Raw genomic sequence first — 13,625 nt, forward strand, 5'->3', positions numbered from 1 at the left:
CACTGTCTATGTATCTCTACCTCTCTCAATGCACTCTCTATGTATCTCTACCTCTCTCTATGCACTCTCTATGTATCTCTACCACTCTCTATGTATCTCTACCTCTCTCAATGTCATGTTTCTGTATTTCTTCTCTCTATGCACTCTCTATGTATCTCTACCTCTCTCTATGCACTCTCTATGTATCTCTACCTCTCTCTATGCACTCTCTATGTATCTCTACCTCTCTCTATGCACTCTCTATGTATCTCTACCTCTCTCTATGTATCTCTACCTCTCTCTATGCACTCTCTATGTATCTCTACCTCTCTCTATGCACTCTCTATGTATCTCTACCTCTCTCTATGCACTCTCTATGTATCTCTACCTCTCTCTATGCACTCTCTATGTATCTCTACCTCTCTCTATGCACTCTCTATGTATCTCTACCTCTCTCTATGCACTCTCTATGTATCTCTACCTCTCTCTATGCACTCTCTATGTATCTCTACCTCTCTCTATGCACTCTCTATGTATCTCTACCTCTCTCTATGCACTCTCTATGTATCTCTACCTCTCTCTATGCACTCTCTATGTATCTCTACCTCTCTCTATGCACTCTCTATGTATCTCTACCTCTCTCTATGCACTCTCTATGTATCTCTACCTCTCTCTATGCACTCTCTATGTATCTCTACCTCTCTCTATGCACTCTCTATGTATCTCTACCTCTCTCTATGCACTCTCTATGTATCTCTACCTCTCTCTATGTCATGTCTCTGTATTTCTTCTTCTCTCTATGCACTCTCTATGTATCTCTACCTCTCTCTATGCACTCTCTATGTATCTCTACCTCTCTCTATACACTCTCTATGTATCTCTACCTCTCTCTATGCACTCTCTATGTATCTCTACCTCTCTCTATGCACTCTCTATGTATCTCTACCTCTCTCTATGCACTCTCTATGCACTCTCTATGTATCTCTACCTCTCTCTATGCACTCTCTATGTATCTCTACCTCTCTCTATGCACTCTCTATGTATCTCTACCTCTCTCTATGCACTCTCTATGTATCTCTACCACTCTCTATGCACTCTCTATGTTTCTCTACCTCTCTCTATGCACTCTCTATGTATCTCTACCTCTCTCTATGCACTCTCTATGTATCTCTACCTCTCTCTATGCACTCTCTATGTATCTCTACCTCTCTCTATGCACTCTCTATGTATCTCTACCTCTCTCTATGCACTCTCTATGTATCTCTACCTCTCTCTATGCACTCTCTATGTATCTCTACCTCTCTCTATGCACTCTCTATGTATCTCTACCTCTCTCTATGCACTCTCTATGTATCTCTACCTCTCTCTATGCACTCTCTATGTATCTCTACCTCTCTCTATGCACTCTCTATGTATCTCTACCACTCTCTATGTATCTCTACCTCTCTCTATGCACTCTCTATGTATCTCTACCTCTCTCTATGCACTCTCTATGTATCTCTACCTCTCTCTGTGCACTCTCTATGTATCTCTACCTCTCTCTATGCACTCTCTATGTATCTCTACCTCTCTCAATGTCTTGTCTCTGTATTTCTTCCTCTCTCTATGCACTCTCTATGTATCTCTACCTCTCTCTATGCACTCTCTATGTATCTCTACCTCTCTCAATGTCTTGTCTCTGTATTTCTTCCTCTCTCTATGCACTCTCTATGTATCTCTACCTCTCTCTATGCACTCTCTATGTATCTCTACCTCTCTCTATGCACTCTCTATGTATCTCTACCTCTCTCTATGCACTCTCTATGTATCTCTACCTCTCTCAATGTCTTGTCTCTGTATTTCTTCCTCTCTCTATGCACTCTCTATGTATCTCTACCTCTCTCTATGCACTCTCTATGTATCTCTACCTCTCTCTATGCACTCTCTATGTATCTCTACCTCTCTCTATGCACTCTCTATGTATCTCTACCTCTCTCTATGCACTCTCTATGTATCTCTACCTCTCTCTATGCACTGTCTATGTATCTCTTCCTCTCTCTATGCACTCTCTACCTTTTACCTCTCTTTCTTCCTGTACCCCTTACCCCCTGTGCTCTCTTTCCTGGTATCTCCTGGTAATATGTATTGAATGTATGCCATCAAGATCTTTCTTTTGTTGCTGCCAGTAGCAACCAGTCACCTTCCAGTTGCCATGGGTTGAGAGTGTAGAAAGTTTTCCCAGCCTACTTTCCTTCTCCTGGTTTTTCTTTTCTCTCTCTCTCTCTTTTTTTTCTTAGGGTCTCCCTCTCTCTCTTCTCTCTCTTCTCTCTATATCTCCCCCTCTCTCTTCTCTCTCTTCTCTCTATATCTCCCCCTCTCTCTTCTCTCTCCTCTTCTCTCTATATCTCCCCCTCTCTCTTCTCTCTCCTCTTCTCTCTATATCTCCCCCTCTCTCTTCTCTCTCTTCTCTCTATATCTCCCCCTCTCTCTTCTCTCTCCTCTTCTCTCTATATCTCCCCCTCTCTCTTCTCTCTCCTCTTCTCTCTATATCTCCCCCTCTCTCTTCTCTCTCTTCTCTCTATATCTCCCCCTCTCTCTTCTCTCTCCTCTTCTCTCTATATCTCCCCCTCTCTCTTCTCTCTCCTCTTCTCTCTATATCTCCCCCTCTCTTGTCTCTTTATCTTCTTTCTCTCTCCTCTTTCTTCCTCAGCCCTCTTTTTTTTCTCTCTTGTGCCCCTCTCGGTTATCTTTATCTCTCTCTGCTCTCCTCTCTTTTCCTAAGTCTTTCTCTAACCCTTTGCACCCTCTCTTCCAATTCTAGGAGAGGTCTTCACATAGACAGAGGTGGAACATGGAGGAATGGACAGCAGGAACAGGTACAGAACAGACCCAAAAAATAAACTGCGTTGTGAATCCAATTTATGTGCAATGTGAATAAAGTTTGAGTATAGCGTGTCTGAATGCTGTGTGAAATCCGTGTAAATGAAGTTTGCATGCCAATGTGAACATAGGGCAGAATTCCCGAAGCTAAGAAAGATGTCATTTGCCATAACGATTGTTCTCTTTCAGCCTATTGACTGTAATTCTTAGTTCTTTGGATAGAGGGTGAGTCCAGCATGGATATAATGTGATTCTAATGTATGTGGCATGAATTTATTCTAAACATACCATAGGTAAAGTGCATATGGCATGAATCCAGCATAGATTTACCCTGTGGTAAGTGTGAAAATGATGTGAGTCTAGTCTAAATCCAGCCTGGAGCTGGCATAAATCTGAAGTGGGCATTAGGTTAGACCAGAATAAATACAGCATGAGTTTAGTTTGCATCATAAAGAGAACATCGTGTGAGTCTCTACCATGGACAAGGTTTGGGTCTTAGAGTACAAATTTGTGATAACACTATAAATTATAAGTGGCCATTGGGTATATCCAGTGTGGCCTTTGGGTGTATCCAGTATGGCCATTGGGTGTGACCAGTGTGACCACTGGGTATTACTAGTGTGGCTGTTGGGTATATCCAATGTGGCCATTGGGTGTGACCAGTGGAATTATATGTATGTCCAATGTCCATCTAGTGTAGCTCATCTGATGACCTCCTGTCTTGCTCTTCTAGGAATACATAGTGTTGAGCTCTAGAGACCAGGAGCTTCACCTTATCCGAGAAGGAAAACTAAGGCCGAATAAGAAGCTGAAGAGTAACACAAGAATCAGAAGAGAAGCCATGGATCAATACCTGCAGCTTGTCTACAAGCAGAGGCCACACATTATAGTAATACACCACATAACATCCATAGATTAGATAGGGATACAGGATAGATTGTATTGTTATGGGACAGAACATATAGATGATGTAGATGAGTGACTCCTATAATGAATAATAGAGTCAGGTTGTATCAGTGAGGGATAATAGAGTCAGGTCGTATCGGTGAGAGATACCTCCAGAGAAGACATTAATCCTAATCTACTAAAAGAGTAAAACATTTTTGCTTGTATAGTGAATCTTCACACAACTATTGAATGAAGATATATAAGAGTCAGTGGGTTATAGTGCAATCTACAGAAGTTGAATGTTAGGCACAACAAAAAGTAACCGGGGGAGGGGAGGGGCCTCTCCGGCTGTGGTCTTACCCTGCCGCTGCCAGAGAGAGTCGGTTTCTTACTTGGCGTCATGGAGAATGGACCGGTTTTCTCACAGCCGCTGGATCTCAAGACTCTACTGTTGTGATGAAGCAGGTGAGTGGCAGACAGGTTGGATTTTCAGATCCTTGGATGTGCACGTATCTCTTTGATGAAGGGTCGGAGCTCACTGGGAAGACCCTGCTGGTTTGCCATAGTGCCAATCTGCCTAAAGACTAAGTTCACCTTTGGGAATAAAAAATAAGTGCTTATATTTTTGCTGAAAAAAATGTGCCTTTTATTATTTTTTTTCCCCCAGGAGCCTGCAGAGAATTGCACCCGCGAACAGTGAATCACCGTGCAATGTCAGGCTCATGTAGACACTTCCGCCAGCTTTCTAACTCATACCCCTGTATGGACATTGTTATATAGCGGGAAAAACTGTCAGTGTACTATAAGGGTGCACATCACACCCTCCCAGTTCATTTAGAACTACAAGCTATCTGCCACAGTGGAAGATGGGACTTGTGAAGATGTGCGGACGAAGCCCCCGCAATTTTAAAATGTGATGGGGGGGGGGGGGGTAACCCTGCCGATGTCACAGGTGGCAGGAGTTGGAGCTTGTTACATGTTACACCCTAAATCTAACTGCTCCAAATGTAACATGCTCCAAAAGGTGAACTTAGCCTTTAATTGCCCCTGTTCAGTGGAGGCACATATGACAGAGAAACGCATTCACCATTCCCTCTGTCTGTGAGCTTCCTAGGTTTGGCCTCAGTCATCTGAGTCCTGGAGGTCTCTGGTATGTGGCTGGTATGGGATTGTTTATCCCCCCCCCCCCCCCCCACAGTATCTCACAACAAAAGTAAGTACACCCCTCACATTTTTGTAAATATTTTATTCTATCTTTTCATGTGACAACACTGAAGAAATGACACTTTGCTACAATGTCATTTCTTGAGCATCATCTTTAGAAGAGGCTTCCTTCTGGGGCGACAGCCATGCAGACCAATTTGATGCAGTGTGCGGCGTATGGTCTTAGCACTGACAGGCTGACCCCCCACCCCTTCAACCTCTGCAGCAATGCTGGCAGAACTCATACGTCTATTTCCCAAAGACAACCTCTGGATATGACGCTGAGCACGGCACTCAACTTCTTTGGTGGACCATGGTGAGGCCTGTTCTGAGTGGAACCTGTTCTGTTAAACCGCTGTATGGTCTTGGCCACCATGCTGCAGCTCAGTTTCAGGGTCTTGGCAATTTTTTTATAGCCTAGGCCATCTTTATGTAGATCAACAATTCTTTTTTCAGATCCTCAGAGAGTTCTTTGCCATGGGGTGCCATGTTGAACTTCCAGTGACCAGTATGAGAGAGTGAGAGCGATAACACCAAATTTATCACACCTCCCCCCATTCACACCTGAGACCTTGTAACACTATTGAGTCACATGACACCGGGGAGGGAAAATGGCTAATTAGGCCCAATTTGGAGATTGTCACTTAGGGGTGTACTGACTTTTGTTGCCAGTGGTTTAGACATTAATGGCTGTGTGTTGAGTTTTTTTGAGGGGACAGCAAATTTACACTTTTATACAAGCTGTACACTCACTACTTTACATTGTAGCAAAGTCTCATTTCTTTTCACATGAAAAAATAGAATAGAATATTTACAAAAATGTGAGGGGTGTACTTGCTTTTTGTGAGATGCTGTATATGCCAACTCTGAAACCTCCCTTCTGCACTGTTGTCTGCCCAGCCCCCTGCTTTAAAGAGTGGGGGCAGTGTTTCCAAGCTGCAGCCAGGTGCATTTCAATGGCAGTGCAACCCCATCCGCCATTTTGCTTTAGGGCATTTTCCCTTTTCTCCCTTTGTTGTACACCCACATGGCCTCCCAGAATTCTGTACCCCTTGCAGGATGTGGGTGGGGCTACTGCCTTCATGTAGCCGGAGTCCTGCATGTGCAGTGTTTCCTGCTTCTTGTCTTTCTCTTTAGGGACAGTAGGCTATTAACCTCATAGTGAGCCAGACCACAGCCAGGTAACCTCATACAATACCACTGCCTTAAGGTTGGCCTCTCTGGGTGAGCCCTCCACCACTGCAAGGGAGTGGGTATAGCAGCAGCTTAGATCTGAGATTGGAGAGTTTGAATTTCCCCTGTGAAAGAAACACTTTGGCTTGTGTTATGTTCAAGACTAAACCCAGATACTCCAATATGTTTGTTCCAGCAACCATTTCTGAAGGTTCAGGATCCATCCGAACTGTTGTACTGTCTGGACAGTCAAAGGCAGGTGTTCTGACAGGTGTTCTGACAGACCAAACTGATGCCTCCTCGTACAGGAGGCTGTCCACGTATCCCACAATGGGAATGCCATGAGAACACAGTGAGGCTAATAGTAAGGCCAGCACCTTTCTGAACATCAAGCCCTAACCCAAAGTCCAGACAGAAGGCTGAAGAGAAGGGCCAAAAAACTGGAAGTGAAGGGGCCCCATATCAAAGCCTAGAAAACTGTGATGCTCTGAAAAATTGGGAAACACAAAAGCCAGAAAGCCTCCCTTGTGAAGAGAGGAGTTGGCAGTCCTGGTGGATTCCATGCTGTATTTAGGGCTTTGAGATCCAAGATGGGATGGATGCCAAGTTTGGTTTTAGGAACTGTGAATAGGTTGGAGTAAAATCCTTGAAACTTTTCTGACACAGGAACTGTGACACCTTGGTCCAGACAACTCGAAAGAGCTCGATGGAAATCTGCTAAATCTGTGTGGTGGCAAACTGAGGAAAGGGTAGGGAGTGAAAGTCCAGTTTGAAGCCATGGGATGCCGCCTCCTGCACTCAAGCATCTGAGATACAAGCTGTCTAAGTGTCCACAAATGTCACCCCACTGTTGAAATTGGGGGCATACCTTCATGCAGAGGAAGGCTTCTTTAAGAATTTGGCAGACTTTGAGACCCAGACCTTGTGGGCGGAATGAAAGCTAAGCTTGGGAGGGGGGGGGGGGGATCTTGACAGGAGTGGAGAAACAATAGGGAGGCAGTCCAACACTTTGACGAAAGTGTCTTGCACACGTCTACTGATTGGAGATCCATGTCGGGATAAGTTTTATAATCAAGGGGTCAATTTAGGGATCCAGATTGGGGGTTGGCATTTTTAGAAAATCCTTCCTGACTGGGTACAAGCCTAATAAGTGCTTAGGGGAGAGTGAAAAAGCTTGTCAGGGTTTTTCCAATCTTCATAGAGAAAGGGTTGGAAAAGAAGGTGCAATAGGAAAGTCTTTGAGGCCTTAGAGGCTCTAAAGAACCCAAGGCTAGAAACAGCACTTGCAGAAGCAACAGGTTAATCCTCTAGTTTCAGAGTGGTGCGTACCACATCAGTAAAAGCTCAGAGTGGTGCGTACCACATCAGTAAAAGCTCAGAGTGGTGCGTACCACATCAGTTAAAGCCCAGACAGTCACTCTTTTAACTGTGACTCATCAGGGAAAAGCCCAATAGGCAAAGACTGGAACAACTCCAAATCAGACAGGGCTTAGAAGTCACCAAGGCAGATCAGATACAGAATCTACGGAAAAAGGCATCAGAAACCACAAATAACGGAGTAATTTAGGCCATTAAATCTTACATGATTGTAGTAAAAACATCACCCGAAAGGACAGTGGAACTGACAATACTGAACACAGCTGAAAGGGACTCCGATGACAGAATAGACTCTAGCAGTAAAGGGTAGCGAGATTCTAGGATGCAAATGTCGGTACCATTAGGGACTGTCTCTCATCCGTGTATAGAATTAGATATGTTGCAACTGCATGGAGGTTAGGCATCTTAAGGCTCAAGGTTCAAGGTAAGGCCTTGGGTACACAAAACCCAGACAGCTGATGGCAGGTAAAGATCAGATGGCCAGAGGTGACCAAAGTCAATATAGGTGAGCAGCAGGAGCAGACTGAAGATCTGACTTCCATGCGACTATATACAAGAAGGAGCAGACTGAAGATCTGACTTCCATGTGACTATATACAAGAAGGAGCAGACTGAAGATCTGACTTCCATGTGACTATATACAAGAAGGAGCAGACTGAAGATCTGACTTCCATGTGACTATATACAAGAAGGAGCAGACTGAAGATCTGACTTCCATGTGACTATATACAAGAAGGAGCAGACTGAAGATCTGACTTCCATGTGACTATATACAAGAAGGAGCAGACTGAAGATCTGACTTCCATGTGACTATATGCAAGAAGGAGCAGCAGCAGGGAGATGCTTCCTTGATGCTGTATGGAGGGACAGTGCGAATTGGATACATCCTCCCAGTGGATTACATCAGCATTCAGTCTTACAGCAATAACCTCTGTGGGTAACGGAATTTGTAAAGGGATCAAGCAACCCATGTGCTTGGGGTAGCCCCCAGTGCCCAGGCTGACCAGCTTACCCACAAAATGAGTGTTCAGAGACAGGAGAAGCAGACAATGCCACTGACCATGGAGCTGACAAGTGCTGCCCATTTGTAAAGCGTTGTACATGGAACCCAGCCCCCAAATATTACTTCCAGGCTATCCCTGAACTCCAGAAGCCAAGCTGAGGAGGGATGGATAGCTGTGATTAAAGAGGAAAGCTCTATCTGTATTGTAGAGAAAAAAACTTGAAGAATAAAAGATGCTAACAAAAGTAGGGAAGTCATCTACACGGCACAGCTAAAGAACAGAGGTCCATCCTTCTAGAATTCTACAAGAACTGAGGCATGCTGGGAGTAGCGGGGTCATCCTGGGCTGGTTTGCAGGTTTGATTGCCAATATCCAGTTCTCCTGTAAGCGGAATTATAACTCAGAGGTGAAAGATTTCCCGTGTTTCTCAATAGAGAAGAAAACATTGTACCACACACGTGCAGTTGGCCTGGCTCCTACAGATTTAGTTGGGTATACTCAATCCTGATTGGTCGAGAGTTTACCTTTAGTGACAGAGCTGAGGCATCTATTTGGGTGTTTTCTGTGCTGTTTGATTGGAGGGAACATGCTGCATGGGGGGAAGTTAATACTTTTTTTACGTTTCTTAGATCCCTGATAATGATTATATAGCTCTGAATGAGCCAATTCCAGCCAGGATAGCCGAGGATGTGCCGGAGAGTCCAGGGGAAAGCAATAGAGGATTCTTTGACTCAGCCTTGGGATTCCCTTTTCATTCTTTGCCTAGACACCTCCAGGTATGTGTGTGTCCGCCTCCTGTGTCTGACTTGTCTGATGGCCACAGGTACCAGTACCAGGCTAGGGTGGTATTAGGGTTGAAGGTAATGTTAGGGGCAGAGGTATCAGTACCAGGCTAGGGTGGTATTAGGGTTGAACGTAATGTTAGGGGCAGAGGTACCAGTACCAGACTAGGGTGGTATTAGGGTTGAAGGTAATGTTAGGGGCAGAGGTACCAGTACCAGGCTAGGGTGGTATTAGGGTTGAAGGTAATGTTAGGGGCAGAGGTACCAGTACCAGACTAGGGTGGTATTAGGGTTGAAGGTAATGTTAGGGGCAGAGGTACCAGGCTAGGGTGGAATTAGGGCTGAAGGTAATGTTAGGGGCAGAGGTACCAGTACAAGGCTATGGTGGAATTAGGGCTGAAGGTAATGTTAGGGGCAGAGGTACCGATACCTGGTGTAGGGGGTGTTGGAGCTGGGATTCACTAGGACAGTGAATATGCTGGTAAGAGGGGATTAAAAATAAAACTGAGCAGGAAGGTGAAGATAATCTTTATTGTTATAAGTAAATATACCTATACCAGGCCTGGGTGGTATGAGGACTGAAGGTAATCTTAGGGCCAGAGGTACCAGTACTAGGAATGGGCAGTACTAGGGCCAAAGGTACTCGGGCCAAAGGTAATCTTAAGGCCAGAGATACCAGTACCAGGTAAGGTCAGTAATGGGCCAAAGGTAATCTTAGTGGCAAAGGTTCCAGGTGTGGATGGTACTATGGCTGAAGTAATCTTAGGAGCAGAGGTAATGGTACCAGATGTGGGTAGTATTGGGGCTGAAGGTAATCCTGGGGGGCAGAAGTACCAGTACCAGTTTTGGGTAGTATAGGGGGTTAAAGGTAATCCTAGGGGCATTCTGTGACATACAGTATGGCCTCCTTCATACCTCATCTGTGCCAGATTACCACCATAATATTGCCAGAGAAGTGTTTTTTGTCCTATTGGATGCCATAGATGGCTGAGGCCAGAGACATCACCCAGAGACCTCGCCCAGAGACCTCGCCCAGAGACCTCGCCCAGAGACCTCACCCAGAGACCTCACCCAGAGACATCGCCCTCTTATGTTGGGTAGTGCGTTTCCTGGTTGCTTGTCTTGTCTCCTGCACCTCCCCCCTCCGAGGCTTCTGAGGTTATAAATTCTCTTATCATTACTGACTGCTGAAATCAGCACTGTGTAGTACATAGGATCATTAGATAATATACTCAGCACTGTGTAGTATATAGGATCATTAGATAATATACTCAGCACTGTGTAGTACATAGGATCATTCGATAATATACTCAGCACTGTGTAGTACATAGGATAATTAGATAATGAACTTTTATTAATCTCCATTAACCATTGATTTTTTTTCTGTTCCTCAGGCTTCATTTTTATCCATTGGGACCATTCCAAATTCTGCCCTCCTTCAGCTCTTGTGGCCGATGGAATATGCGGAGCGTAGGAGTCATCAGGAAATCCATCCACAGGTAAGTACATAACCAGCTCCATGTTAGAAGTAAGTACATAACCAGCTCCATGTTAGAGGCAAGTACATAACCAGCTCCATGTTAGAAGTAAGTACATAACCAGCTCCATGTTAGAGGCAAGTACATAACCAGCTCCATGTTAGAGGTAAGTACATAACCAGCTCCATGTTAGAGGTAAGTACATGACCAGCTCCATGTTAGAGGTAAGTACATAACCAGCTCCATGTTAGAGGCAAGTACATAACCAGCTCCATGTTAGAGGTAAGTACATAACCAGCTCCATGTTAGAGGCAAGTACATAACCAGCTCCATGTGAAGGTTGAAGTTTGGTGCTCTAGGGAGAAGTGAATTTGAACCTGAATCTCCGCCTTTCCTCCAAAATTCTTGGTTGATTTAATAAGATTTCTATAATTCTATATCTCTGTCCTTCACGTATTCAACCATATTGTCATCCTAATAAAAATAAAAACTTCTTCCTGTAAAATGTAGCTGGCCCTGTACTTTGTATAACAAATTAAGCTTAGTAAGAAATATAGATTGCTCTTCCAGAACATCAATGTCTATCATATCCATATAGAGACACAAATACCTTTACAATCAATCAAAGATTGTCTAAATTCTGGAAAAGAGTAATCCATGAATCCTCAAAAACCTCATCCAACATAGGGCTCAACTGGCATCTATAGATGGGAGAGCAACATATACATTTAGGTTGGTCAGGTATTGATGGATAGGACCCTCAGCTTGGCACCCTCTATTAGCCTCAAATTCGCTGCGAAATTCCAGTTCAAATTCTCGGTCTGTTTCTGGCCTTGCATCCATGGCTGCTCTGTCTTCTTCCTGTCTGTGTAGCCCTGATTCGGCCAGGGCTGACGAGGCCGATTTCGGGGACAGTCTTTCTGTATGTGCCCCATTTGGTTGCAGAGATGGCACCGGGTATGGGCTCGTGGTTGGTATCTGGGGTACTGACTGTTACCTCCTCCTGAACGTGGGTGTGCTGGTTCGGTGACTGCTGGTCGGTGATAGGGTTGCTGGGCAACTACCCTAGGCGGTGGTCGTTGTTCCCATCTAGTGTCTTGGTGCTCATCTGCTAATTTAGCAGCCTCTGGAAGGGTGCGAGGTTTACGGTCCCTTACCCAGAGCTGCATTTCTTGAGGTAGTCTCCGGAAAAACTGCTCCAACAATAATAATTGCAAGACATCCTCTCGTGAAGTGGCTTGTGCTGCATCTAACCATCCGGTGGCCGCCCTGTGCAAACAATGGGCAAACTCAGTGTGGGAATCTTGGTCCTGCTTTTTAAGATCCCGGAATTGGAGTCGGTATGCCTCGGAGGTGATGGCATACCTGGTCAAAATCACCTGCTTAACTTTCTGGTAGTCCCGGATGTCGGCATTAGGGCCTTGGTTTTGTTGCTGGCTATCTTGCCTCTTGCCTCCAGCAATGCTTTCAATGTCTGCCACTTTAGCCGTGTATAATCCGTTCCCATTCACCAGCCTTTCGTGTAGTTTTACGTACTGCCGAACTCCGGTTTCATCTGAATGGTTTCTTTTTCTCTTTGTTCGCATGAATACTGCCGAACGCTGCTTTGCTGTTTGGATAAAGATCCCGTCGCTTGCCACCAATTGTAGCGGAGTAGCAGTATGATCCACGATATCTCCACTGGTAGTCAGGCACAGCATACAATAATCTTGGTAGCGTATAATATTCCCAACCCTCCAATAACAAGACGACACATGGCTTGGAGGTCAAACACTAGAATACCTTGTTTATTGAAAAACACAGGGATCTACACTCAGCCAAAACCCCTACCTATTCGAGACATTCCACACACAAAGCTGAACATCCCATAATAACCTTACTCTGCCAGACAGAAACAATAGGACAATAGAAGGCAGGTATTTAACAATAACAAACCCCCACCCATCTCCTGAGGGACACTGCTCAGACATATGATAGTCCCAAGTGAAAGAGTTCTCACTCTCTCCACATAAACCACACTCCAAACACTTGGTTCTTAAAGGTATACACATGCAATAAACATAATGCATACACGAAGGGCAATATACAGTGGCTGTATTTGCCACAATGCTCCCCCAGAACCAAGCCAGCATACACAGTCTGATCCATAACGGATCGGCTTGGGGATGTCCGGGGAGTACTCACAGATCATTTTTCCAGTTCAGTTTGTCGCGATAACCTGTGAACTGTTGTCCATACAAGTAGGGCTGAAGCTTCATTCCCTGGGGAGAAGCTCTCTGCTCAATTAGGTTACAGGTTGTTCTCTGCCATCTTCTCCAACCGGGCTCAATACTGTTCTTAATCCAAACATTGAAGCGTCTGGACCTCAGAAGGCCATTAGGTCTCCGGGATATTGGCCTGGGATCTGGACTGGCAGGATCGCTGAGGGCAACTGACCTAGATCGTTCCCGAGTAAGATGTCGGTGGGGAGCTCCCGTATCAACCCCACATCAATCAGACCTGACCCGGCACCCCAATTCAAGTGGACCCTCGCAGTGGGTAGCCGGTGTACTGCTCCCCCTGCCATTCGTACCACTGCTGAGCCTCAGGTTCGGGCGGCATCTGGAACCAGGTGTCGCTTGACCAAGGTGAGAGTGGCTCCCGTGTCTCGGAGACCTTGAGCGGGCATTCCATTTAACTGGACCGATTGTAAATGATGCTGTTGGTTCTCCGTAGCGGCTTGCACCAGGTTAGCTTCATGAAGGGTACCCCATTGCTCCTCGGTGTGTTTGAACCTGGGTACAACTGGGGAAACCTCTGTGAGATAGTAGGGGACCGTTGTCCGTGCTGAAGGGGGTGACCCTGGTCGGATCCATGCAGCTTGGTTCCTGCTCTGGGTACAG

At 45.3% G+C, this 13,625-nt stretch overlaps 1 protein-coding gene across 1 annotated transcript in view; it reads left to right on the forward strand.

Moving 5' to 3' along the window:
- The window catches only part of LOC309543483 (WD repeat-containing protein 97-like), a gene marked incomplete at its 5' end in the record, with an annotated part of 218,063 nt that overhangs the window by 112,952 nt on the left and 91,486 nt on the right, over positions 1–13,625 (forward strand). Inside the window, 4 exons of the mRNA XM_082275962.1 lie at positions 2,669–2,834; positions 3,572–3,727; positions 9,113–9,259; positions 10,660–10,764. Coding sequence (XP_082132088.1) covers positions 2,669–2,834; positions 3,572–3,727; positions 9,113–9,259; positions 10,660–10,764 — 574 coding nt within the window. The remainder of the gene's footprint in view (positions 1–2,668; positions 2,835–3,571; positions 3,728–9,112; positions 9,260–10,659; positions 10,765–13,625) is intronic.

The sequence above is a fragment of the Pelophylax lessonae genome, assembly GCF_965119305.1.
Source record: "Pelophylax lessonae genome assembly, contig: HAP1_SCAFFOLD_77, whole genome shotgun sequence".
NCBI classification, from domain to species: Eukaryota; Metazoa; Chordata; class Amphibia; order Anura; family Ranidae; genus Pelophylax; species Pelophylax lessonae.